At 44.2% G+C, this 27,509-nt stretch overlaps 1 protein-coding gene across 1 annotated transcript in view; it reads right to left on the reverse strand.

Annotated features, from left to right (window-relative positions):
* Positions 1–302: 302 nt before the first annotated feature.
* LOC124776100 (basic proline-rich protein-like) overlaps positions 303–27,509 on the reverse strand; it is a 92,931-nt gene continuing 65,724 nt past the window's right edge. The window contains exon 3 of the mRNA XM_047250941.1: positions 303–391. Within this exon, the coding sequence (XP_047106897.1) occupies positions 303–391 (89 nt within the window). The remainder of the gene's footprint in view (positions 392–27,509) is intronic.

Below are 27,509 nucleotides of genomic sequence, written 5' to 3' on the forward strand. Positions count from 1 at the left end.
GATAACGCTGTCCGAGTCTGCTCTGGACTCTTGTTGTCTGAGAAACCCGCCAGTTGCTGCCACCTGTGATGGTCCACACCCTCGTGCAGCCCCTGCTCGTGCTGCCACCACCACTGTTGGCGCAGCTGCCCACACTGCTGCTCCGCCGCCTCCTCCAGCATGTCGTGACGGGTTCATCCATGCATTCCGAGAGCACCGACAGATGGGCACAATAATCAGGTGGAATCCCGTACTGTCAACACGCTGTGCGACAAGTGCTGGGTCAATGGCTGCCCTGCCAAGCCTTCATTCGATACAGGTGCTCAGAGGACGACACTGTCGGGGGCGTACGTGGTAGGCAGCTGGCGAATGTGCGTTGGGCTGGTGTCGTCGGTGAACAGCATACAGTCGGCTGTGTGCGCAAGGCACAGCTGCAGATTCGAATGGAAATAATGCCCATGTTCAGTGACATCGCAGAAGGGCAGCCAATGAACCTTGTACTTGGCCCAGATACGCTGCGCGCAGACCACTGCTGTTTCGACTTGCCAACGCAGCGCACCCGACGGAACAAGTACCACCTACAGTAAAACCTACAGCTATACCGCTTGTTTACCTGTTTTGTGAACAGGAGGAGGAATGGCTCAAGGCTGCAACAGTTTGAAGCCCACGTAACTTCTCAGAATGCACCAGGTACTGTAAAAAGCCATTACTATCTCTCCACAGTAGCCAGTGCAGCGATACGCCTTACAAACAACCTATTCCCTAACGCCACTCTGAGTGAAATATCATATGAACAGGTTGTACATTCCCTAACTAACTATATTACCTGCAAGTGAACGTGGAAGCAGCTAGGTATCAATTCTTTAATTGTAAAAAAAAAAACGGTCAGAACGAACGTATCCCGAGTGGGTAACAGATTTGCTGGGTATGACAAGGACATGTAATTTCATACAAAGCACCACAATCACAGTTGGAAATGCATCACGCATAATAACGTTGGAATATAGTGGACCTGATGTCAAACTGAGAACAGATTCTGGAACCGTGTGTTCCGTCATTTCAGCAGGTAGAGAAAGTACTTGATCAGCACAATTTAGGTGTCCTGTCCGCCGATAAATTTGAGCAGCCAGAAATTTGATAGGTTTAGTCCCTTGTTTGCAACTGGCCCTTTCAGCAGGAGCTTAACTCGCCATCCGATTAAGCATCTCGCTCAACAGGCAGTTACACAGGCAAACACAATAAATCTTGCCCTCAGTGTCATTCATGGCAGAAATGCCACGACTGCCCTGGCAACAAGCTCAGTGTGACGCTTGTGGTGGGAAAGGACATCTGCAGTTGGTGCGTTTACAAACGAACAAATATGGGCTTCGTGACTAAATTTTTGAGAGTGAGGTGAATTCGTATGCCATGAAGGCAGTGTATTCCCAGTTTGCAGCTACCAAACACGCAGTTTCGTCACTAATACGCCAGTCCATCTTTTCGTTCTGTTACTCATTCTTGTGGAACGTGAGAAATTTCAGTTGGACACGGGTGCCTCTCTATGTACTGTTAGGTTCCCCTCGCCTGTCTAAAACTAGCAAGCAACTGACAGGTTATAATGGACAAGACATTCCCATTCTCGGAAAATGTACTTTGCCTGTTCACAAATGCGAGCGATACATGACAAGCGGTGACTTTTACAGTGCTACAATCACGTGATTGTACGAACGTATTTGGTCTTGATTCATTTTATTTGGCTTTAACATTCAGGACAATGTGTTGTCAGTGTCTGCATTCAATGCAAGAGACAGTGTACACCTCGCTGAAAGAATTCCCAGAACTCTTCTGAAGGTTTAGGCAAGGCTAACAATATTGTTGTACATATTACTACGACAGACAATGCTCAACCCAAACTCTGCCAGGCCATAACTCTTCCCATTGCCTCATGGGACACAGTCGCCGCTGAACGTCTACAATTGCAAGATACCGAGTTATGGTGCCCATACAAATTAGTCAATTGGGAGGCCCACACATTTTGCTCCCCAAAACTTCAGGTCGCTTACGCCTCTGTGTTGACCACAGCCACAAACTGTGACATACTTACCCCCTGCCACGCTCAGAGATTAGGCACTGGTCGCTACTTTTCGATGAAGAACCTCAAAAGGTGAGTAGTAAATACTCATTTGGGCTCGTTTAAATATCTCGTTTGTCTTTTAGCAGTGCTTCCGCACCCCACCCCAAATTTTCCAACGGTATTTGGAACATCTGACTGCTCCAGTACCAAACTGTTCAAACTATTTGGACATATTGTTGCCGCAGGATGTACACCTGCAAAGCAGATTTCAAATTTACGTGCTTTGTTTCGTGTGTTATCTGATGCAGGCCTAATGTGTAGACTGGAAAAGCGTGACTTATTTAAACCTGTGATATGCAGTATCTTGGTCATTTCGAACAGTCTAGGTGTACATCCTCTTCAGTCGCTATTTGTTAGCCATACGAGATTTGCCAGTTCCTCGGAATTTCACAGAATTGCAGGCAGTCTTAGAGAAAACTAGCTATTATATTCGGTTCATACCGAATGCTTAACAAATCGCAGTTCCATTGCATCGCTTGTGTCGCAAGAATGTCTTTTTGTTTGAACAGTTTAGTGCCAAGTTACTTTTCAAAAACTTAAAAAATGCATTGCTCAATGACTGACACATTGTTCACTTTGTTACTGACGAACAAATTGTACTGCACATTTCACGCCTCATCTTACGGACTCGTCAGCCCTTTCGCACATAATTGGTAATAAACAAAGGCCTATTGCTTTCGCATCAGACGTGTTGTCGAATCCTCGGTGTCACTACTCACAAATTGAAAAGTAGGCTTTGACTGCTGTGTATGGTGTCACCAAATTCCACCGCTGTTTGTAGGGCAGAAAATCCGACTTAGTAACGCAACACAGACCTTTTCAGTCTGTATTTCACCCGACAAAAAAGGTCCCCATACGAACTGTCCAAAAATTGCGAAGATCTACATCTACATCCATACTCCGCAAGCCACCTGACAGTGCGTGGCGGAGGGTACCCTGAGTACCTCTATCGGTTCTCGCTTCTATTCCAGTCTCGTATTGTTCGTGGAAAGAAGGATTGTCGGTATGCTTCCGTGTGGGCTCTAATCTCTCTGATTTCATCCTCATGGTCTCTTCTCGAGATATACGTAGGAGGGAGCAATATACTGCTTGACTCCTCGGTTAAGGTATGTTCTCGAAACTTCAACAGAAGCCCGTACCGAGCTACTGAGCGTCTCTCCTGCAGAGCCCTCCACTGGAGTTTATCTATCATCGCCGTAACGCTTTCGCGATTACTAAATGATCCTGTAACGAAGCGCGCTGCTCTCCGTTGGATCTTCTCTATCTCTTCTATCAACCCAATCTGGTACGGATCCCACACTGCTGAGCAGTATTCAAGCAGTGGGCGAACAAGTGTACTGTAACCTACTTCCTTTGTTTTCGGATTGCATTTACTTAGGATTCTTCCAATGAATCTCAGTCTGGCATCTGCTTTACCGACGATCAACTTTATATGATCATTCCATTTTAAATCACTCCTAATGCCTACTCCCAGATAATTTATGGAAATTAATGCTTCCGGTTGCTGACCTGCTATATTGTAGCTAAATAAGGGATCAATCTTTCTTTGTATTCGCAGCACATTACACTTGTCTACATTGAGATTCAATTGCCATTCCCTGCACCATGCGTCAATTCGCTGCAGATCCTCCTGCATTTCAGTTCAATTTTCCATTGTTACAACCTCTCGATATACCACAGCATCATCTGCAAAAACCCTCAGTTAACTTCCGATCTCATTCACAAGGTAATTTACGTATATTGTGAATAGCAACGGTCCTACCACTCTCTCCTGCGGCACACCTGAAATCACTCAACTTCGGAAGACTTCACTCGATTGAGAATGACATGCTGCGTTATGTTATCTAGGAACTCTTCAATCCAATCACACAATTGGTCTGATAGTCCATATGCTCTTACTTTGTTCATTAAACGACTGTGGGCAACTGTATCGAACGCCTTGCGGATGGGCTTTGTTGTTGTTTCAATACCAGTACGGGACTGTATCACCTGACAGCTCAACATGGTAATGCGGACGCACTTTCACGTCTTCCGACTGGCCCTGATGCAGCGGAGGTGTCAGTATCTTTTTGTCACATCGACGCTCAGGATTCTGAATAGCTTCAATCTTTTCCGCTGAACTATAGAAAAATTGCGCATCCCACGGAAGCGGATTCACATTTGAACATATTGCTAAAACACATTCGCACCTTTTGCCTCATTCCTTGCATACCATAGAGAACTCTGCACAGTGCCGATGTTTTGCATGTCATCATAGCCTATCTGTACAGAAAAGTAGCGATTCTTGTTCGAAGTGACCGTCACGTTTGTTGATCCCTAAAGCTTTGTAAAAGTCAGTGTTACGGTTGGTTCACCAAGAACACTAGGGATTGTTCGTACGGAACAGTTAGTGGAACGAGAATGCACTTGGCAGGGTATGGACGCCTAAGAAGAACAGATGACGCATATGTTTAATATTAGTGCCCTCCGGCACAAAAATTCTTTCTTTGGGGTAAGTCGTAATGACCACAGCAACGTGTGCACAGACTTCGCGGGACCTTTGTGTAACTTTCGTTGATTGATTGTGGTGGACTCTCATAGCAAGTTTCCTTTTGCTGTGCCAATGAAGTCGAAGTCGTCATGCGGCGCAGTTCAGGGGTTCTGCTCTATTTTTTTGCCTCGATTTGCCTGAACTGTTGGTGTCTGACAACGGCCCTGATCACATCAAATGAATTTGAAAAACACTGTGATAGCAATGGCATATAGCATCTAATTAGTGCACCGTTGCAACGACGGTCAACTGGTGAAGCGGAACGTTCTGACAAACTTCAAGCAGTAGATGGCGAAACTTCACTCCTTACACACCAGGGATCGAGCATTGCGACTGTTTCCCGCCTCCTATCGTTCGCACCCACGAGATGGACCATCGCCGCCGGAATTCCTTCAAGGCCGCCGCCACCTGTTTCTGCTAAACCTGCTCGACCCTTCTCAGCATCCGGCGCCTAAGGAAGGCTGCAAGTATCGCTTAGCTCCGCGTGATACTGTCTTTTAGAGGGTTTTAGCGGCAGCAGACGGTGGGCGCCAGGCGAGATCGCCCGTCGACTTTGCGCTTGCATGTATCTTATTTCAGGTCCAGATGGCTTGCAGCGCCGCCATCACAATCTAATTTGCCACTGTACTTTGCACGATTGTCTTTCTGTCTCTCTTCCCCCAGATTCATCGGTCCCGAGAACAACGCGGCCACAGCAGCAGCGAGAGGGTGTCATCACGACACCGAGGCATGACCCCATTGAGACGGAGCCTTCGCCTTGTCTCGTCCTACCAAAGGAGCTGAACCCGCCCACACTGCAGCAGGCGACACCATCCGCATCTGGTTACTGGCCTCCGGAGGTGGACGCGTACCCTTCTCGTCGTTTTCCAGGGAATATTTCCGCCAGACCGAAGGCTGGAGGCTGGATAGCAGGGTACGACATGAAGCTTGACGTCAGCAGGCACAGCTTCCCGTCCAGCGCAACGCCCACCCTCCCGTCTCCCCCCACCGTTGACAACCTCCCACCACCACGACGGTCCGTCGCTTTGGGAGGGAGGAATATTCCGGCGTGACATCAAGCGCCGGCACGTCGGCCTGGAAGGTAACAGCTGAGAAGGCTGTGAGAGGATGTCACCCAATAGTAATGCTGTCTAGAACCGCACCATGACAGGAGCTGCACCTGTACGAAGGGAATGTAAACGCCGCTCCAGCTACCCACGGCCTCACGAGAAGACGAACCGTCACCCCAACTCTTCAGTCGTGACTTGCATGGAAGTTGTATGCATCGAAGGATATTGGCGACATGCAACTAATCAATTGCTTGCGACACAATATTACAGTAAATTACGTTGACAAGATTCAAGTTAGCTTATATACAATGAACTCCATTAATAAGAATTGCTAGAATGTTGTCTGTCATTGGAAACAGCTTCCTAGGCAGCCTGCATTAGACGAGTGGGCAAGATTCCACAACTAACTCGCGTAGAACCACTGCCCGCTAACTTACAAGCAGAACATCCACTGGCAAAGTTTAACATCGGTTTGAATTAACGCGGTCGAATTGTGACTTTTCGCATATATCTTATGGTCATTTCTTCCTCTCGTACTCCAGTGGAAGAGCGGGAGTGCTTCAACCGTTTCTGGAGGACTCCCACAGCACATGAAACATTTACTCTGGAGGGTTTGCTCGGAAGATCTAGGTCAGCAACAGCAAACGCTCAGGAGATAACGGCAAGGAATTCGAGTGAGGAGTGGATCATGCACATCACATATGACATTCGTTCTTGTCAACCAGGAAGTTCATGCTCTTCAGTACTACACTGCAGGAACTTTCACACCGAAGTTCCACGACTGGCCCATCACAAACAGTTATGTACCACAGCTCTGTACACAGGAGATCATCTAAAAACAGACTCGGTAGGACAACAGAAGTTCTTTTCCTAGATGAGAGTAAGACTGTTGTAGCTGTGTCAACTCCCGGTGTTGACGGAAAGGTTAAGAACAAATGAACGTTTTTCCGTACTCGAGCCGTTTTTCGTGAGCAGCAGACAGCGAGATGACTTTACCAATTGCCAGTAACTAAGCATAGAAGAGTTACTTTGATTTACCAGCAAGTTAGGTAATGAACATACCGCTATAACAAGAGGCAATGGAAGTTAATTGTCTAATAAGTGAATTTATTTAGAACCATTTCGAAGAAGAATCATGCAGTACGAACTTTGTGTAAATAATGTTGCGAAAACGGGGAAAATAGTGTGTGTGTGTGTGTCTTATCACTACTACTACTACTACTACTACTACTACTGATTCACTTACGTATTACCTCCAATGAAGTCGAAATTCAGCATTTTATACCATCTTCGTGATATCAAACCAAGAATGAAGTAGCTAGAGCAAAGGTTAAGAGAAGTTGATCTTTGTGGTGAGATAAACCCTTCAGTAGAGAACTGCAACCCAATGGTCTCATCCTACCCCCTTTTTGTCATTCTGATATTTATAAAAATCGATTACGGACCATGTGGAAAGTTCCATGTAGGTCCAGCGGACAGATCTTTGGTGCATGATGCAATGAACATTGACCTACAGAGGTTCAAATGGCTCTGAGCACTATGCGACTTAACTTCTGAGGTGATCAGTCGCCTGGAATTTGGAACTAATTAAACCAAACTAACCTAAGATCATCACACACATCCATGCCCGAGGCAGGATTCGAACCTGCGACCGTAGCGGACACTCTCTTCCAGACTGTAGGGTCTAGAACCGCACGGTGACTCCGGCCGGCGACCTATAGAGGACGGTAGGAACGTCTTTTCGCACTGATCAATTCTAAATTTCGTGAGACACCGACCGTCAAAAAATGGAAATCCGATGTTTCACAAAGTGAAGGTTATGTAGTGGCCCCTAAGATGCACCTAACGTGTATCCCCCATAAAAAGACCGAACTAAAACAATTTCCCAGGACTGCGAAGTGAACAATACGAGGAGTATCTGATGCAAGTTCAACCGAATTTCTTTTTCATCTTCACAACGGTGTTTTATTCTTGCTGTGATAGCCCTGTCATGTAACGTGGCCTAGGGTTCCGCGTTGTTTACCGTTTCTTCCGCTACACATTTGCTGTACAACGATAAACACGTTTTATGGTACAGTATTAAGGTTTCAATGAACTATTAAGTCTGGCTCTTCTCCATGGAAGACGCTTGGGGGTCAGGAGGCTCAACGTCGTCTGTCCTGTGTTAGCATACCCTCTTGAGGCTTCTGTTTTCTGATAGGTAAGACAGCGGCCGCCATGTCTGCCATTCTGGATTTTCTACTGATCATAGCCGGTATTATCTAATACAGATGCATTTTCTGTTGGTTTTGTTATCCTACTCACATTTTAAGTTACGACTATGAATTAGTAAGATTCAGATAGATGAATGTTACTTTCATACTTTTTTCGCGGGACGAAAAACGATAGACTGCCAGATGCCTCGGACGAAACTGTGTGTCGACAGCAATGTCATTCCGACTTACGTGCATAGCGAGCCCCCTCATCCATGACTACAACTGCGAAACTAGTTTAATTTTGTCCCCTAATTATGGAAGTATGGGCAGTGTGCTATCGATCGCATTTTTCTGTTGTGGGCCTGATGACTCTGCATTGTCACCGTGGCCGAGTATGCAGCCGACCTACTATTGATATAAACCGAGCCAGGTGATAGCAGCATCATGCACTTCAAAACAAATTTTATGCGGCATTGGTATGTTGAGTGCTGTAATGGAGAAGACCACCCGTTTGTTAGTGGATTGATTTGGGAAGAAACTGATCTCGTGGATCTGAAAGTGTAACAAGGAATTTCACGGTGATAATTACTCATATGCTGGAAACCAAAAAAAAACCCCAAAAAAACCCAAAACAAAAAAAACAAAAAAACCCAAAACAAAAAAAACAAAAAAAACCCAAAACAAAAAAAACAAAAAAAACCCAAAACAAAAAAAAACAAAAAAAACCCAAAACAAAAAAAACAAAAAAAACCCAAAACAAAAAAAACAAAAAAAACCCAAAACAAAAAAAACAAAAAAACCCAAAACAAAAAAACAAAAAAAACCAAAACAAAAAAAACAAAAAAAACCAAAACAAAAAAAACAAAAAAAACCAAAACAAAAAAAACAAAAAAAACCAAAACAAAAAAAACAAAAAAAACCAAAACAAAAAAAAACAAAAAAAACCAAAACAAAAAAAACAAAAAAAACCAAAACAAAAAAAAACAAAAAAAACCAAAACAAAAAAAACAAAAAAAACCAAAACAAAAAAAAACAAAAAAACCAAAACAAAAAAAACAAAAAAACCAAAACAAAAAAAACAAAAAAACCAAAAGAAAAAAAACAAAAAAACCAAAACAAAAAAAAAACCAAAACAAAAAAAAAACCAAAACAAAAAAAAACCAAAACAAAAAAAAACCAAAACAAAAAAAAAACCAAAACAAAAAAAAACCAAAACCAAAAAAAAAAACCAAAACCAAAAAAAAAAACCAAAACCAAAAAAAAAAACCAAAACCAAAAAAAAAACCAAAACAAAAAAAAAACCAAAACAAAAAAAACCAAAACAAAAAAAACCAAAACAAAAAAAACCAAAACAAAAAAAAAACCAAAACAAAAAAAAAACCAAAACAAAAAAAAACCAAAACAAAAAAAAACCAAAACAAAAAAAAACCAAAACAAAAAAAAACCAAAACAAAAAAAAACCAAAACAAAAAAAAACCAAAACAAAGAAAAACCAAAACAAAAAAAAACCAAAACAAAAAAAAAACAAAACAAAAAAAAACCAAAACAAAAAAAACCAAAACAAAGAAAACCAAAACAAAAAAAACCAAAACAAAAAAAACCAAAACAAAAAAAACCAAAACAAAAAAAAACCAAAACAAAAAAAAACCAAAACAAAAAAAAACCAAAACAAAAAAAACCAAAACAAAAAAAACCAAAACAAAAACACCCAAAACAAAAACACCCAAAACAAAAACACCCAAAACAAAAACACCCAAAACAAAAACACCCAAAACAAAAACCAAACACCCAAAAAAAACCAAACACCAAAAACCCCAAACCCCAAAAACCCAAAAAACCCCAAAACCCAAAAAACCCCAAAACCCAAAAAACCCCAAAACCCAAAAAACCCCAAAACCCAAAAAACCCCAAAACCCAAAAAACCCCAAAACCCAAAAAACCCCAAAACCCAAAAAACCCCAAAACCCAAAAAACCCCAAAACCCAAAAAACCCCAAAACCCAAAAAACCCCAAAACCCAAAAAACACAAAACCCAAAAAACACAAAACCCAAAAAACACAAAACCCAAAAAACACAAAACCCAAAAAACACAAAACCAAAAAACCCAAAACCCAAAAAACCCAAAACCCAAAAAACCCAAAACCCAAAAAACCCAAAACCCAAAAAACCCAAAACCCAAAAAACCCAAAACCCCAACCAACCAACCAACCGAAACCAACCAACCCAATCAACCGGATGGTATTGTCCTGACGATTCTGTCTTTTGGGGACCCAACTGGCTGCCATCCTCAAGTGGGATTACAGGTTCAGAATGCTCTTTAAGAGCATGAACAATTATTAGCTGTGAAAATCAACGCAAACTAGATCTTGATGTGCTGCTGCATCCATTACTCTGCTAGAGACATACCGGACCCTTGTCATCCTTCAACTAGGCGTTTGTTCTATTAGTAAACAGAACGTGAACTACACGTCTGTATATGCCATGGTTGTCCCACCTCATGTCATCCATGTAGTTGAGAAAAGCCATCGCAAAAAAATTGTTACTTATAGAATTTATACATCACTTTCTCAGACTGCTTAACGAACACGTACTACAAAAATATTGACGCTTCTAGTAATTATAGCTCGTTTGACATGGTTGCTTTAGATGTTAAGGAATCCGGAGACACACATCACCTGTAATTGTCGTCTTCGTTCTATTGCAAGGTGTCCCTTACCACAAGACTCTTAGTATACCATGTCTACATTTACACAGGTTAACTGTAGAATTACCCATATGCTTTCAGTGTTCACGGTATATGAAGCCGAAATACAAGATGTGCTGATCATTTCACCTAAGCAGTGAGGTAGACCAGAACATCCTACGACTAAAAAAGTAATTCTAAAGTAATTCATCATACTCATTCGCTATTTTACGTGACCAACTGTCGAAAAACGACGGAAACTATCTTTAGGCTGAATGGTGGTTGAAATAGAACGTAAATTGAATCCCCATGAAGGAACTTCGCGGCATCTGTAGTGTGAAAATAGTGGAGCCCGCAACAATGAATGGGAGGAACTTCTGGACACACGCCCCCCCGTCAGCACCGTACTGGCACCGCAGAGAGGACGATACAGGGCCGAGCATGGACTCCCTCCACCGCAATTCATGAGCACCAAAGAACCAGGCAACAAAACCTAGCATACACAAGTGCCATTGGTGTCTCGGCTGAAACTGTAATTTTCTGAACGTTTAGCTTACACTTCAAGACAAGAGAGTGTATGCATCAAGTGATTCTTTTCTTTTCAATTACAAAGACAGTCGTAAATATTCGACACCCCTGCGAGAACGGTTCGCATGAAGTTACCATTAATATGACTCTTGTGGTTATTCACTTTACGTTCCACCTGCTGCTGTTATCAGCTGTCTCCTAGATAATTCAACCGCATTTATCGTTCAACGACTTCTTTCACCATGTTTTGGTTTCGTTTTGTTTTAGGGCGCAAAGAGGGAAAAAAGGATCTTACGTGCCCGTGCCAGAAATGTATTACACGAGCATAAAGAGGAGTTAAAAACGCCTGCACATCAAACCCAATCGACAGAACACAGCTATGAACAGGGACGTGGAGAAAGGTCCATATGCTACGCCACAGAGAAACGGAGGCCTAACATGGAGATTTCATCCGTCGTAGCAATATGGCGAAGAACATGTAAAGTAAAAGACGGCCTACAGCCCGCGAGTCATTTGCTAAAACGGCCGGAAACTCTGACGTTTCCCGCACGGGTATGCCAACGTTGAAAGGTGGGCATTCCGTCAATAGCGGAGAGTTAAAACTTGGTCGCAATGTGCATGAGGTGGTAGGGCAGCGCCACGATGCAAAAGGCGACGGCTAAAAAGGCAGTGCCTTATATGCATCCTAGTTGCGTGAAGGGAGGACCATTGGCGATGCGAGAGGGACACCGCCTCCTGACAGACGGCAACACACCGATCATCACAGGGAATATTGGAACTAGTGGGCTGAGGTACGATTACTGCAGTCTTGGCAGCAGTGTCAACAGCCTCGTCTCCTGAGAAACCGACATGACCAGGGACCCACGGAAACATCACACTGGCTCCACGAATACTGTTTCCCTGCACCCGTTGCACTAAAGAATGGGCGCTGTACAGCGCACATAGACTTTGAAGTGCGCCAGATGCGTCTGAGCAGGGGATACGATCGAGGAGCCTGGGTCCCCAGATGTAGTCCGTGGCCTGATACAGGGCGAAGGGCTCCGCTGTAAATACTGAGCATGGTGCCGGAAGCCGATATCGCTGACGAAGGCACACCCGACCCCACGGCCAGAACGATCGGCATCGGTGTATACGAAGGTACTATCGACAAGTTCCATGTGAAGGTTGTGAAACTGAGAACTATACACATAGGCTTGAGTAGTGTCCTTAAGAACCGAATGAAGCCCAAGGTTACCATGGGCTGCTTCGCGAATCCAAGATTGCGCGACCATCCCTCTTACCCTTCTCAACACTGACGCATACACAAAGCACCCACAGTCGAGTTTCCAACGGACAAGGGACCGGTATAAACGGAGGAGCGTGGTTCAATTGGCACCCCCATGAAGTACCATTGAGGTCACATAGGGCATTGAGGAACTGCGTACAGCGGGCTGCCAGGTTAGACATGGCAGAACCAACTGTGTTTCCAATGGAAAATGAGACCCAGCAATTTCGTAGTTTCAACTAACGGAAGGGCAACAGGCTTAAGATGAAAAGACGTTGGGGGAAACCAATTACATCGCCAGAAATTCATACAGAGGATTGTGAGTGGAAAAGCAAAAGCTATTGTCGATGCTCCAGGAGTAATGACAAACAAGACGTCGCTGAAGACGCCGCTCAGTGACACAGGTCCGTGGAGAACTACAATAGATGGAAAAATCGTCAAGAAAACGGGAGCCGGATATTGCTATCGCCGTTAACCCTATAATGGCCTGTCTCCTGCTGACAAAGACGATGACACTCAGGACAGAACCTTGAGAGAGACCGTTTTCTTCGTGCACCTCGAAAACTTGATCTTTTAAAAATGCCTGAAGGAAACTGGGCAGGTGGCCCACGTGTAAGGAGTCCACAGGATACCATTTCTCTAGCAGGTGTCGTAGGCCTTCTCCAAATCGACAAATAAGGCCCAGTCTGGGATTTCAGCGGAAAACCATTCATGAAATGGGTGGACATAGTAAGGAGATTGTGAACTGCAGGAAGTTATGCTCGTAATCCACACTGCGCGTTCATGAGTAAATTGTGAGACTAGCCACTGTACCAGCTGGGTATGATTTGTATGTTCCATCACCATGCAAATCCAGCTGGTAGGATAAATTGAACGGTAACTAGAAGGAAGGTTTTTGTCCTTACTGGTATTAGGTATGGTTATGACGGTGGCTTCACACCAACGTCCGGGAAATGTGCCCTCTGCGCAGATGCGGTTGTACGTGTTACGCACCAACCGCTTGCCTGCAAGATAAAGCTGCTGCAACATCTGAATATGGATGGCATCTGGCTCTGCGGCGGACGATTGGGATCAACAGAGCATGATCTAGCTCCCACATAGGAAAGGCGGCATTGTAGCACTCACAATTAAGAGAACAGAAGTGATCGCCCGAGACGCTTCCGCACGTTTCCGATGATGGAAGGCAGGGTGATAGTCGCAAAAGCTCGACACCTCCACGAAATGGCGGCCCGAAGTGTCAGATAGGAACAGGGTCCACGGTAACATTGTCTGCTGCAGTCAGGCCGCAAAGTGGGGAATGGACGATCATCCTAGAGGGTCATCAGAAGTTGGCCCACACGATCGAAGGATGAGTGGAACTGTGGAAAGATCTTGCTATCCCGGAGAACACGAGACGATGCAAAAACCGTTTATAATGAATGTGGTTCTCCATACGAGGATGATAGTTAAAAACGCGGGGAGCACGTCTGCGCGGGCGAATTGCGTCACGCTGCCTCAGTCAACCAAGGAACCGGGACAGGGCACTGTAGAAGGGAAGTGCGAGGAATGGATCGTTCTGTGGCGGTGAGGGTAATATGTGGACTGCAACAGCTTGAAGTCGGGTAGTCAGGGAGATTATTTCATTATGCATGTCATACTTTATGAGCAGCATCGCCCCCCAATAGGAGGGATTGTTGTCCTTTGGGACAAGTCTAAACGGACTGGAAACGAATGGGCTGCAAACCTTCCATTGGTGGAGACTCATTATGGTGAAAAACGCAGGGGTCACCCCAGCGACTGCCGAGGGCCAGACTTCAAAGACACTGCTACAGGGCACAGAGGCAGGAGGAACCTGCTCCATGATGTCAGAAGCGTCGAGTCGACGTTGTCGTTCTGTCGGCCAGCCTAGTCCAGGGCACAGACACGGTTGGTGGTGCACACCCGCGAGGCTATCGTGTGGCGACACCATCTGAGCTGGAGTAGACCACTTCCCTTTGTACGACTTCTTCGAGTCTTTCCAGTTGGCTGCAGGGACGTAGGAAATCCTCGCCGGATTATTCCTTCAGTTATTTCCAGTGTGCAAGTTGTGTAGCAAGTGACTTCGCCCTGTGAGGCGAACGTTTGGTGGCTTGTTGTGGAACTAGAGGAGGAGACGGGGATGCTACCGTTATGCTTGGCAATTTCACAACCGCCGTGTTAAATTTGACATCAGATGTCCGCTTGGCCAAGTCCTTTGTGAAGCGAGATGTAGCAAGAACAGAACTGTAGGTGCCAGGAGGTAGAATGCAGGGTTTCCAACTAGCCAAGAACTTTCGAGCGACCGGGTAAGGCACTTTCTCCTTCACCAGAATCTCCTGGACAACCAACTCAACGAATGCACAGGACAATCGCGGGGGAGGCGGCATGGTAGCCACTGCAGTTGATGCAGCTGGGACGAGGAAGAGGACAATTGCCGTTGTGAGCATTGCTACCACAGGTGAAACCTAATGCCAGATGTAGACTGGACATTCTATTGTGGTCATAACAATGACCCTGGTAACACGCATCATTGAGTTTGCAATGTATGGTCGTACTGTGGTAACTTCACAGCCTGCTTTCATCTTTGATGGGAGAACCCGTCTATCAAAAGTGAGAAAGAAAGAGTGTTTGCATTGGCACTAAGGATGAATCTACTTTTTGCATCGCCCAATTGACTGCAGTGACACACTGATGGAGAAATCCAAACGTACCTCTCTGATCAGTCAGGCCATCGAGCAGCCTAGTCTAATATCGTGGGAAGAATTCAGCGTTTGATAGCCCTCGAAATGAACAGGATAGCCATGGAGGAATACAGCTGCAAACAGTTGTTGTGCTTGACAATCTGAAGTCGTCTCCAAAAGGAAAAAGCCATTTAGTAAACGAGAACGTGGTTTCACACAGGAAGCAAATTCATCGACACCTTTCTGAATAATAAAGGGATTTACCATAGCAGAGGACTGACCGTGCTCAGTATGTGAAGCCAACAGGAAGTGTGGTGCAGCTGGGAGGGGGTTTGAATCATTAGCCTCTTCCTATTTACGTTTAGTAGACGTTGTCGGTGAGAAAAGTGATTTATTCAGTGCGAGACAATCCCCACCACAGAAGACGGCGCATCTATCTTATGTGATAGTTCACATCTGCGGTTGCACCGTAACGCCTGACAAAGGGACAATTCGGCAATTTAGACAGGTAGCTGCTCAGGCTATTACCCCTGTCCTGGCCTGACCTTTACGAAGGGATACGTGCGAACCCTGTCTGTGTATCACACGTTTCCAAGTCACAGGTTGACAGTCACCTGTTACGTGTCAGACGCTTCGGCTGGCCTTGAGGAGCGCACAGGGAGGAAGGAGAAAAATAGGAACCGCAAACGCGGAAGCGGAAGGACAGGAGAAGCGGAACGAAAAAAGAAAGAAGGAACGAAAGGCTGTGACGAGACTGCACATTCAGTAGCAGATACCAGAACAAAGCTTTTCCAAGAACTTCCCAGCCATCTTCCCTGAAGGGAAGAGGATAGAAATACACCACAGGAAAGAAAAGATGCTGCAAAGGCTGGGGCCCTGTATAAGCCAAGCACGAAATTGTTGAAGAGTTGCGATCCCCTGGGGGCTAGTTCTTCCAGGTCGTAAGAGACATCACATCAGGTAATGACACTGTACAGTAGCCTATCATGAGTAGCAACGCAAATTACATTACTGAACTTGCTGAGTGAGATAGCTATCGTCTGAATTAATGGCAGAGTGCACCAAACCCGGTCAAAAAGCACGACAACCAAGGTCCTGCGATCATTGTTAAAAGTAAATCGTGTTTAAAATGTTTCTGCAGTGCACCAACGTCAATCGCTGGTCAGTAAGAAAACTGACGGCTGCAGCTCAAAAGAAAAGCAGACAATGTGGTCTCATGTGGAGGCGCAATTTAATCCCGTTACTGTTTACTCCTAAATTAGTAACTTTTCTGGGTTCATGGTTTAAGCATAGGATACCGCACACACTGGCTTTTAGTTTGAAATTTGTAAGTGTTATTGGCGTACGTGATAGGGCTATGTACACTTATGGTTAGAATTGTTTTGTTTGTTTTAAATTTAAAATCCAATGCCGTACTACTGTTAACTAAATATTATGTGACTAACTGAAGCTTTTCTGTTGCAAATTGTGAACATACGTTTCTCACTTAGCCCTGTGCCATATTCTTCATATATGCCTATACCACTTTCTTTTTAATGAACTGATATGTAAACAACAACCATATATAGATCTTAGATTTTTATTTCAGTTATAAGCCTCAGAATGCAAAATGGACTTACGAATGTAAATAATATAAAAATTAATTTATGGTACTACAACATTTATGTATTTTCAGGTGTGTCAAAAAGATCCTGTGACAGGCTGAAAACCTGTTAGGAAAACATGAAAAGAAGACTTCGAAAAGATCTTGCAGAAGAAAAGGTGGAAGCGTATAAAACAGGTGGGGGGGAAGCCTACCCCAAAAACCAAGATCCATGATCGGACAAAACTGTTAGAAATTGTTGGTTCCTCAATGAAACAGTTAACAAATGCATACGATTCCGATGCACAATTTAGTACGATTGTGGATATTGTTAACATGGAGTGCAGTGAGAACGCCACTTGCTTCAGTTGTCGAGTTAGAGTACACACAACCTAGCACTTGCCACACACCTGACCCAATACAAAGTAAAGAGACATCCAAGAATGTGCTGGTGGATGTCACCCAGCTGCAGTCTGTTTCGCAATTTCCTGATCCACCCAAAGAAAACATTTGGGCACCGAAAAATAAGATGGCCGCCGAGTGAGATCACAGGTATTTTCTTCGTCCGCTGGAAGAACTTATTTAAGAGGAAATTGTGTTTTAAATTTTCTTTGTTTTGTATACTTTCTGTTGTGTCCGTTCTTGTCTCACTGCTGAATATTAGCGTCCCAGCAACTTTTATACAATACAATTTGTACTGAGGCATTTAGATAAATACTTTTGCAGAAAAGAGTGCCCATCACAGCAATGTAAGCATAGCGTATGTGGCTTTCCTAGCAATACTATGCACCTGCTAATGTTTATGATGACAACCCATAATTTCTGCCACAATTTTGTTTGTAGTGAGGCATTTTTCAGTGGCACTATGCCATGACTAGGAATTCCCTGCTGCAAAGGTGAGCAATAGATAGGTGAAAAACACTGCATCAGGGAGTAATTTTTCCTCAGTAGTAACTGGAAGTATGACACTTGTTACAGACAACCCACAGCATTATGGTTCAGCTTTCATATCTTCCGACGTAGCACACTCCTTAACTAATTATTGCTCTTGCACTGATCCCCAAGGTATTAGACATTGTTGTCAAAATTCCATTGCCTTTTGTCCGACCTGCTAAGCATAGCTGCAGCTGTGGGTGTGGATGTGTCCAATTTCGGTATGTCAGGAAAGTTGCAGAGTGTCCGTTGTATAGAACCGGAACAAATTTTAATAAGAATATTAATGTACAAACTATTCAATACATATAATCTTTCGCCGAATACATACGGTAGTCATCGTCACAGGGCTACTAGTTTTTCCAGATGGCAGGGCAGAAGGAGATGCAAACTGTAACATCAGATTTATAGCAATGGCAAGATAGGTCTATGGGAGTAACAGTGAGTTAACGAATGTTATCCCTAACATGCCAAACAGCAATACCATTGCAGATCCGTCTCGTGGCGTATTCAAGTTTTTTCTGTACTCCATGTATGCCAACATTTGACTGGGGAGTAGCCTAAATTATAGAGGTGAACTTAAGTACCAAGTAACTTGTCTGTGTGCTTACTTAATGGACTAATGTTACGACTACATGTTGGCAGGTAGGCATTTTTATGCCTAGTCCTGTGGGTACCATTCCAACACAGCCTTTTAGATCTCAGCACACCAACTGAAGATTGTTAAACCTCTCTGGATATTGCGAGCAGCTGCTGAGGAAGGCTCTGATGGTGGAAATGGCCCCCAATCGCTCAGGACCATGGAATAGGATCTGTCAGGGAAACATCTTATAGTATGTTTTCGAATTCAACATACCCGTTTCTCAGAAATTGTATACCCCGTGGTTTGTCATCAAACATTTTGGTTGCAACACTGTGCACCTTCACTTTGAATGTAAGACATGTTTAATGTCAAATAACGAGCGTCTTTTTCTTTGGTATTGCAATTATCTACGTCTTTGTTCCTTTTGAACTGCAATGGACATACACATTTTCTTCCTGAGGTAGGTGGGAAGGAATATTTGGTTTACCCTCCCGTCGACATCGAGGTCATTAGAGACGAAGCACAAGCTCGCATTGTGTCAAGAATGAGGAAGGACATCGCCTCTGTCCTTCCAAACGAAGTACCGCGGCATTTGCCTGGAGCGATTTAGGGAAATTACGAAAACCTACATTGGATGGCCGGAGGCGCGGTTTAACTGTCTTCCTCTCCAATGCGAGTCCAGTACGCTAAAACTGCGCCCCCCCCCCCCTAACTCTCTCTCCTGGACGTTTATTTACATAAGAACGTTAGTCAATGATATTTATTGGAAGCATACAAAATACCTGAACTTATTGATTGGTGCCTCGCCAAGATTTTTCGATGATCCGACGTGCAAATATGCCCGAAGAACGTCATATCCTTATGAGAAATGGAGGACCTAGGATTAAGCGTTATGGAACCTGATCGGTAATATCTCGTTAGTCAGGAATAACTCACCTGCTTACCTCCATCGAATTATTTAACGCCATGAGGAAGTATCACTACTGTGAATTTTATGCCCACCGGAAACAACAGACGACTGTCAACGGTGCGCCGGCACTGAGTAACAAATGACATCCTGAGACCCGAGCAATTCGGCTTCAGGTGTCACCACTCCACAACACTACTCTTACGAGTCGTTGAACATATAACACATGGTTTCAACACAAACAAAGCAACAGGGGGCTGTGTCCCTGGACATCGAAAAGGCTTTCGACCGTCTATGGCACAACGGCCTCAATCGCAAACTCAGCGACGCGGGATTCCCCGACGGGCTGGTGCGTCTCATACACTCATACCTTGCAGAAAGGAGATTCAACACTGACGTGCAGGGAAAACAATCAACATGACACGGTATACACGCGGGAGTACCCCAGGAGAGCATCCTAGGGCCGCTACTGTTTAACCTCTACATAAACCCTCTCCAGCCACACACAACACAACGATGGCAATCTACGCGGTTGACACAGCCATCCTCTCGCAAGAATGGAAACCACCAAACATTACGTCACGCTTACAGACCGCACTCAGGGTGGCTCTGCCTTGGTTGGAGAAATGGCGTGTTAAACATCGACAAGTGCGAAGCCGTTCTGTTCAGTAGAAGACCGAAGCAACTGCACAAACACCGATACTGCAGACCTATAACTCGACATGCACGCCCAATACATTTCCGCGACAAATTCAAATACCTCGGCGTCTGGCTGGACCGGAAAGTACTCTGGGGGGACCAAATACAACACATGACCAATCGAGCAAGCGCGAGGCTCAAACAGCTCTACCCTACGCTCGACAGGCGTAGCACACTGAACAGAAGGGTGTCGAGATCCATGTACATGACACTTATTCCACCCTTGATGACGTACGCAGCTCCTGTCTGGGGTGGGTTACAGTAGATTTATGTTCGTAACGGATTTCATGGTGAAATACTGTTGATGAAGGTGGATTTGATAGTAATTTGATTTATTTATCTGATACTGGCTGTAAGCTGCGCCTACACGCCTGCGCCGTTTGCATATCGTGGAAAACAAAGTACTCAAAATCATAAGCAATGCTCCACGATACACACGCATCGCGGACCTTCAGTGGGAATACCGACGTGACACTCAACAAACTCACCACAAGACTATACAGAAACCACACATACACAGAACCGATTTATTCTGTATCTGGGGAACTACGACCAAAACCATAGATGGCCATAGATGTTGGGTCCTTACAAGTATGTCTTTTGGTCTTCTATGTTTCCAAGTACACGCAAACAACGGTACAGGTGAGCCCCTGTTAATCAGACACCATTACTGGATGTCTAGCTGGAACACACATGCCGAGTAACTGCCACCATGCAGGGAAGCCGTACCGTACACTACATGCAGAATAACTCCACACACCCCCCACACAGTGAAATGATCTATGGCCGATCTCCCACTACTATGTAACTATCTATATTGTTCCAGGAATGCAGCGGCTGCAGCAACCTTTGATACATCGTCATCGCTTGCCACGGTAATGATGCATGATACCCATACTAACAAACCCAACGCTGCATGAACTATCGCAGCTAGTAAGCCACTACTGCTCTCACTGCCTATCCCACTATTGCAGAGGTTTTTTTTCCCACGGCACAAGCCTTGGCACTTTTTTCCCTCTGCTCTTCAAATCGCTACCCTCACTCGCGTTTGGTCCACTATCGATCACCTGGTGGACCGTGTTAATGCATAGTCTCACCCAGACGCACGGGTAACATCACAGCCCAGCATCCTGTGATCCACCTATTAGATAACTAACATGTTGACGGAGGTGACAGTAGAACTCTTGATCTGGTCACCACGTTGGTGTTGGTGTGGAGGGGGCCCAATCTCTCTTTTTACTCTAGATCTAAAAGCAGCGATCAGTAACGTTACAGAAGGTAGTTGGTTTGGTATCTGACCATTGGTTTATACCATATGTAGCTTCACTGACGGACTACATACGGTAGGGTATAAAAACTCGTGTTATGGTCAAATTGGATAGTGAGTAATTTTATTCTAACTAACCACATTTACTGACTTATCAATTTACGGTATGCCCGTAAACCCTATGACCCAACCGTACAAGGTAAAAATTGTTGTAGTTTTCACAGGAGTTTGGCACAGTCTACATACATTACCCACTATGAGCCCATATATATGACGTTTTCTTAATACTTGCATGCTTTCTGGCCGTTTCCCAGTGATGTAAACATCGCAAGTTATGAAATGTTCCCCTTGGCAGCGGTATGGTTCAGGTCATGGAATCTAGGTAGAGCGCAGTTGCCTTCCAAGTCTCAGATGCAGTTTTACTTCTGTAAATAGTTAACGTTCACTTCACGAGAAGAGTACGTATCAGGCGATGGTCTACTGCTCGAAGCACGCTCCTGTGGCAATGCGTTTTATACATTTACGCTAATCTCTTATTCTTTTCAGAAAGTAAACTGACGCGCCACATGTAGTTCTCATCAGCCACCTCCCAGAGGCATCAACCTCATTTATCACCCGACGATCGTAGTTTCTTGATGTTACACGAGAAGACATGAAAGTTGATAATGGCCCTTGTCAGGAGTAGCAACCAAAATTACTTCAGTATAATTATTATAAAAATGTTGTTAAAGAAATTGTCCATATTGGCAACGTCATAACTTCCAAATGAATTGGTATATGGATGGGGTACTTCCTGTTAACAAATTTATTTATAATATTAACCTTATCGATGGTATTTGATTGGAACTGCGATAAACGCACTCCCTTGTCTGTGTAAAACATGCATCTGTGTTCAAGGATATCAATATTTCATGTAACGAATGTGAATTAACTGTAGAACTGTTAATGTAGGAATGGTGGTGCAGTTCCATTACTCTGATTTCTTGTTGATTTTCATTCCATTTCAATAGCACTAGATGTGTCAATGTGTCCCATGAAATGGGATATGTGCAGGGGAGCTACTTCAGATCCCAGTGGCTGAAGCTTTGTGACACCGGTCGACGCGGTGGTGGGAGATGAGCTGCTGAAAAGCTTCTGGAGATGTTATATTATATGGCCAGTGGAGAGGGAGGCCAGGTTGGCTTCCCTGCCGGGAGTCGGTTACGGGACTTGTGGTTCTCGCGATTGGAGTGCGGCCAGGCGATAGATTCTGAACGTGAACTAGCGATTGTGACTTCGACTGTCGGACCATCAGACTATTTCGTCATACGTGGACTCATTTACGCATCTGAGTGTGGTGTCAGAAGAGCTGATGTAGAAACGCACTTAGAAATTTGAGCATACTATGGGACGACTACCGCCACTCTTGTGCTGCTAGCGAAGTTGCAAGTGGGATATTGTTACAAGATGGACTGATCTGACGTCATTAAGAACCACCATTCAGTAGCCGTACCTTACTGATGAAACCACTTGTTCAGGTTCTGGAGGGGAAATGAGTGGAAACGTTTTCGAACAATGGTTGCGGCAAACAAGCTCTTGCGAAAATGTGGTCAAAGATTTCCATGATACCGTGATATCGATCTTCACAAAAATCTGTAGTGTAGCGTACGTTATTACTGTGCTTTTCCCCATATTTCATGTTTACTTATCTTCAATTTGCATTACGTGGTCCCCTCAACGACTTGACAGCAAGGTCCCCACTGTAATGAACTCACTCGTCACTCCATAATCAGGGCATAAAGCAGACTCCCTACGGCTCCAACCTCAGACATCTACGAGTTAATTTTTCCTTGGGCTAACGTAAGAGATGGTCCGTTAAAAACCTAAGTCGCACAATGAGGGAACAGTTTGATACCAACTTTTACAGTTTTCAATACAGCCAAGCTACATACAAGCTACGTTGCATCAAACGAGGCCAATAAATTTAGGCAAAACTTTGGAAATTTTAGTAACTATCTAATAATGGATGAAACATGCATTTTGGCGCTGTGGAACATCACACCATTTGTAACGTAGCGAACAGGCTCTCCTTACAGCTTAAAGACTCACGTGACTGTATTCTTATTCGTTACAATCTCAAATGTGGCGGAAGAAAATCTGAAAGCCTATGCAGTTACAACCGCACAAATGTTACCAAAAATGATTCCGGAGAGCTGCAACGTGATTTGTTGTTCACTGAAAAATACGTCTTCGTACAGTGAGAAAAGATGTGCACGTAACCGTTACTAATTTGTTTACGAATACAACATAACGTCTCCCTTTCAACTCAAGAAGCATTCCAAATTCGAAGACAGTCTACCTATTTTAGTGGCCCCATCACTTAAAATACAACAAATGTAACATATTTTTGTATTTCTTATACAACTATAATATTATGCCACACTTTGCTCTTAATAATAGAGGGCTTGGATACAGAATACAATTATTTAACACACACCAAGGAATCAACTGTCATGACTTAACTGTTGCTCATTAAATGCCGATATTTCTGTTTAAGTTCATTTCCGGGAAGCATCGGAAATAAAACCGAGTATCAGAAATACGGAAGGTCGACGGATTTATTCCCACCATATGCCACACGAAACACTTGCGGATTCATTAAAAATTGAGGAAGTGCTTCATTTCTTGGAACTAAATTGCTATACTCTTCGCACCAGGTGTCCCCGAAACAATGCCATCTTTTAATTTCCCCAGGAACTCTGTTCAGATTTCGTTCTCTTCGCACACTTTTTGTGTGTATTAGAACAGCATCCAGTACCACGCGCAGCATTAAAAGAAAGAAATTTTGGCGGTTGGATGGCACGACAGACGTACAATTTGTGTGTGTGTGTGTGTGTGTGTGTGTGTGTGTGTGTGTGTTTTTGGGGGGGGGGGGGGGAGGGGGGCGACTGTCGGGTTGTCTTGCTCGCCAAACATCCCGGTCAGCGAAGTTCGTCAGTCGGTCGGTCGGTCAAAATGCCTGCGCACGTGGAATTAGTCGGCCCACCGACAGGATGGTGCGGGTGCAGCGCCCTTGGCAGGGAATGTACTGGAGCAGACGCCCCATCCCAGCCACCACAGGACACCACTGCTGCCTCTAGCGACCAATAAGACATTTGTAATTGTGAGATGTTATCACGCTCCACGCTCAGGAGAGTTATAACTATAAAATGTAAGATATGTAAAAGTACAGCGGCAGAAACCTTTCATCACAGTTATTCACAATGTAACGTGGCACCATACCGAGAGAACTAATTTAGTGAAAAATTTTGGACGTTTTACATATTGAGAGTTGTCACCGAGTTACAGAAGTATCCGCTATTTATATACAATTTCTGGGTATGTTCGCTGTTGGTGTTGGTTTTGGTTTATTGCATGTTTTCATTTAACCCAGTATTCCTGCAGTATGCTACATTGAAGAGAGTATCTTTAATGCAACTTGAACGAAGTAAGGTCTCTAACCAATAGAGCTTTGTGAATATATTCTCGGTAATCGTTTACTCAAATGGAAGAGCAATGTTTTCAAGCTTTGCACTAGTAAATGAACATGGGAAGCATGTAATTTACCTCGTTGGAGTCCAATCATTCTCCTATGGAAATATGTTTTCTTCGGCCCAACTTTTGCCCGTTTTTCCATGTCTAGCGGAAAGTGTTCAACCCACCTACTAGTCCGTATGCCGAACAGATCATCTCTAGCAGGTGTAAATATTCAAAGCAAAAAGCCAGAAAGATTAATTATATTTAGTGTGTTTTCTATGTGGTAACACGTCAAAATTTTTGACTTGCAGCACTTCGCCGTTGCTGTAATTTGTGCCAAAAAGTATTGTAGCGTAGGCGAAGTATGCTGTGTCTGGTATATACACAACTGTGAAAATAATATCGAGTTATGTGTTCGAATCGTGGAAGATCCAGTACATGTGCGCTTATAGAACATGTTAGTGGTAATACATCGGAAACATTTCGTGACCGCAATAATTTCGGAATCTAAGTTGATCAAAGAACCGTCTTAAAATGTAATATGGCGGCACCTAGCTTCGAACGAGATTTCTGTCAGCCAACTCCGTGAATGTGAACATTCGCTCGCGAACACATTTTATTCTCATTTTGACGGACGTCCAAGCGATATTTGAAAGCCTTGAATGTTGCGAATACATTGCCAATGTTTAAACTAGAATCAGCGAGCTGCCTATTTTCTGCAACTGAAAGTAAATCAACGGAAAATATTACAGACCTGTAGTAAGGACGGCATATTTGTTTTTTCGGGAAACTGATAAAACTGTAGAAAATTCTAAGCTATTATTCTCAGTATCTCTCATTACTAAGATTTTATCAGAACTACGATTCGCTCTTTTCAAGCCATTTCCGTATATTACTGCTTTCCTGGATATTACATGATTGAGAAGCTACGATCGAACTCTTGTAGCAGTTCCGCAAATTTTACGTTGAAGATGCAAATTGGACCTGGCTTCGTTTATGTACACTGTGTGCGTGAGCGCCCAGCCGTAATATGCATCGACACACAGGTTATGGAAACTGCGTTAAATATCACAAAATGCGTTGACATATGGCGCTAACGTAAACATTAGGCCAAGCTACAGGTCAGGCTGTTACCATTACTTCTAATCGGCCTTTGATTTCGGCCCAGTTGAAGTCAACGAAAATACCTTTCAACGTAACCTAGACCTGGAGCTACGCTACAGATCTATCTGACGCCACAACCAATCCCACGGTTTTGGCAGGGTCTGCACACAGCACGTTCTCTCACCTTCAAATGAAACAGCAGTTATTGAAACCATCACTGTGACCTATAGCGCGAACGAAAAGCAGCTCTCTGCAGAGAGTCGACAAGAAAAAAAGATTCAGACCGTAGCTCTGGCTTCGTACACCCATGTTCTGTGGTTCTGTATCTGGTATTGGAATTATTACACTATCAGTCCCTTCACTCACTCCAAAACTAGGAAGCGAACTGTGGCACCACGAAAAAGAATGTAAGCACAATAGATTTGCATCGGTCTACTGCACTGTAAACTTCGTAAACGGGCTCGTTTGTATCCAACTACAACCGTTATCTTACGCGAACACAGTTCAACAGCCCCCCCCACCCCCACTACCACTCTTCCACGTTCAGTTCTCCACATAGCATCTATTCGTACAAAATGGAACTGGCTCAACATGTATACTGTTCATTAGTTGCTATTACAGGATGCCAATCACACACCAGTTACAACATCGTCGTCAAATGTGATTCATCATCTACGTCGAGCCACGGAGGAAACATTCTGCAGTGTTGACTACGCAGAGCAATTACGGTGTTACCGGCTGCCCCAGCGGGTAATACGAAAGGCACCAATAATCGAACACATACGCGCTGAAGTAACTTTTGTTTTAAGAAGAATTGTTAAATTTAACAACAATCTCTACATCAACGCAACAAACGTTTCATCTTTTCCCGAATATGCAAGTGAATAATCTATTTGGAAGTAATTAAAGACATCCAACGTTCACTACAGAAAGCAAAAATCGGCAGCACGATTGAGCTTACTCGTAGCTTGCCCATGAAGTAAGTCAATAATTGTTACGTCATCAGCTACGGGAGCGAACCTTAACACATATCGCTGTAACGTCTTAAGTACAGAGTCAAATTTCTCTAACGCAACCGCGCTTTGCGGGACATAAGCAAAACATTTTCCGTACTAACGAAGGAATGCAGCGACTGACAGTAAACAGCAATGAGATACAGACCCAGGACACTGTGGTGGCGGAATACGACAAACCGTATCACCAACGAACGCAATGGCGCGGGTGCTGGAGCTAAGATTCCCACGCGAAACGTAAGCCACGCGCCTGAACTGCTGCAGTAAACACGACTGGAGCTAATGGGATACTACGGAGTGCAGCGGTGCGTCACGTAGCGACTCTAGCGCCCTCTGCACCTGGCATCGACACGGACCGCTTCGCGATATCAGACACTGCTTGCAATCTAAAACTCGGAGTGACTGCCGAAGTTTAATGCGCTATAGACTACCAGAAAGAAAGGTTCTCGGTATTAACAAACAATTTTTGGTTGAGGTGTCTGACGTGTATTAATTCGTTGGGCCGTGTGAAATAAGGCAAAATATTGTTTGTTCTACAAATCTTAGGTGGCCGCCGACGTCTCTTCACATCACTATTATATGTTGTCCTTCCTCCACGATCCCTGCTTCCTAGAAATCTCACTATAGATGTAGGGAACAAAAAGTAGATCCAACAAGCGAACTGAGGAATTGGATATACGTTTTAATTCCTTCTTCTCCTTCATCCCCTTCCCCTTATCTGTTTCCATTGTGCCCTCACTTCCTGTACATCTCTTATCCCACACCATCAGTCTCCTCCTCCTCCTCCTCCTCCTCCTCCTCCTCCTCCTCCCCCTCCTCTATATCCATCTCCTCCCCCCACTCTCTGTGACATTTAATGTTATGGTAAACAGAATCTGGGAATGGAAGTCAAAATCAGTGGGTAAAT

Source organism: Schistocerca piceifrons, chromosome 2 (genome assembly GCF_021461385.2).
Source record: "Schistocerca piceifrons isolate TAMUIC-IGC-003096 chromosome 2, iqSchPice1.1, whole genome shotgun sequence".
Taxonomy (NCBI): Eukaryota; Metazoa; Arthropoda; class Insecta; order Orthoptera; family Acrididae; genus Schistocerca; species Schistocerca piceifrons.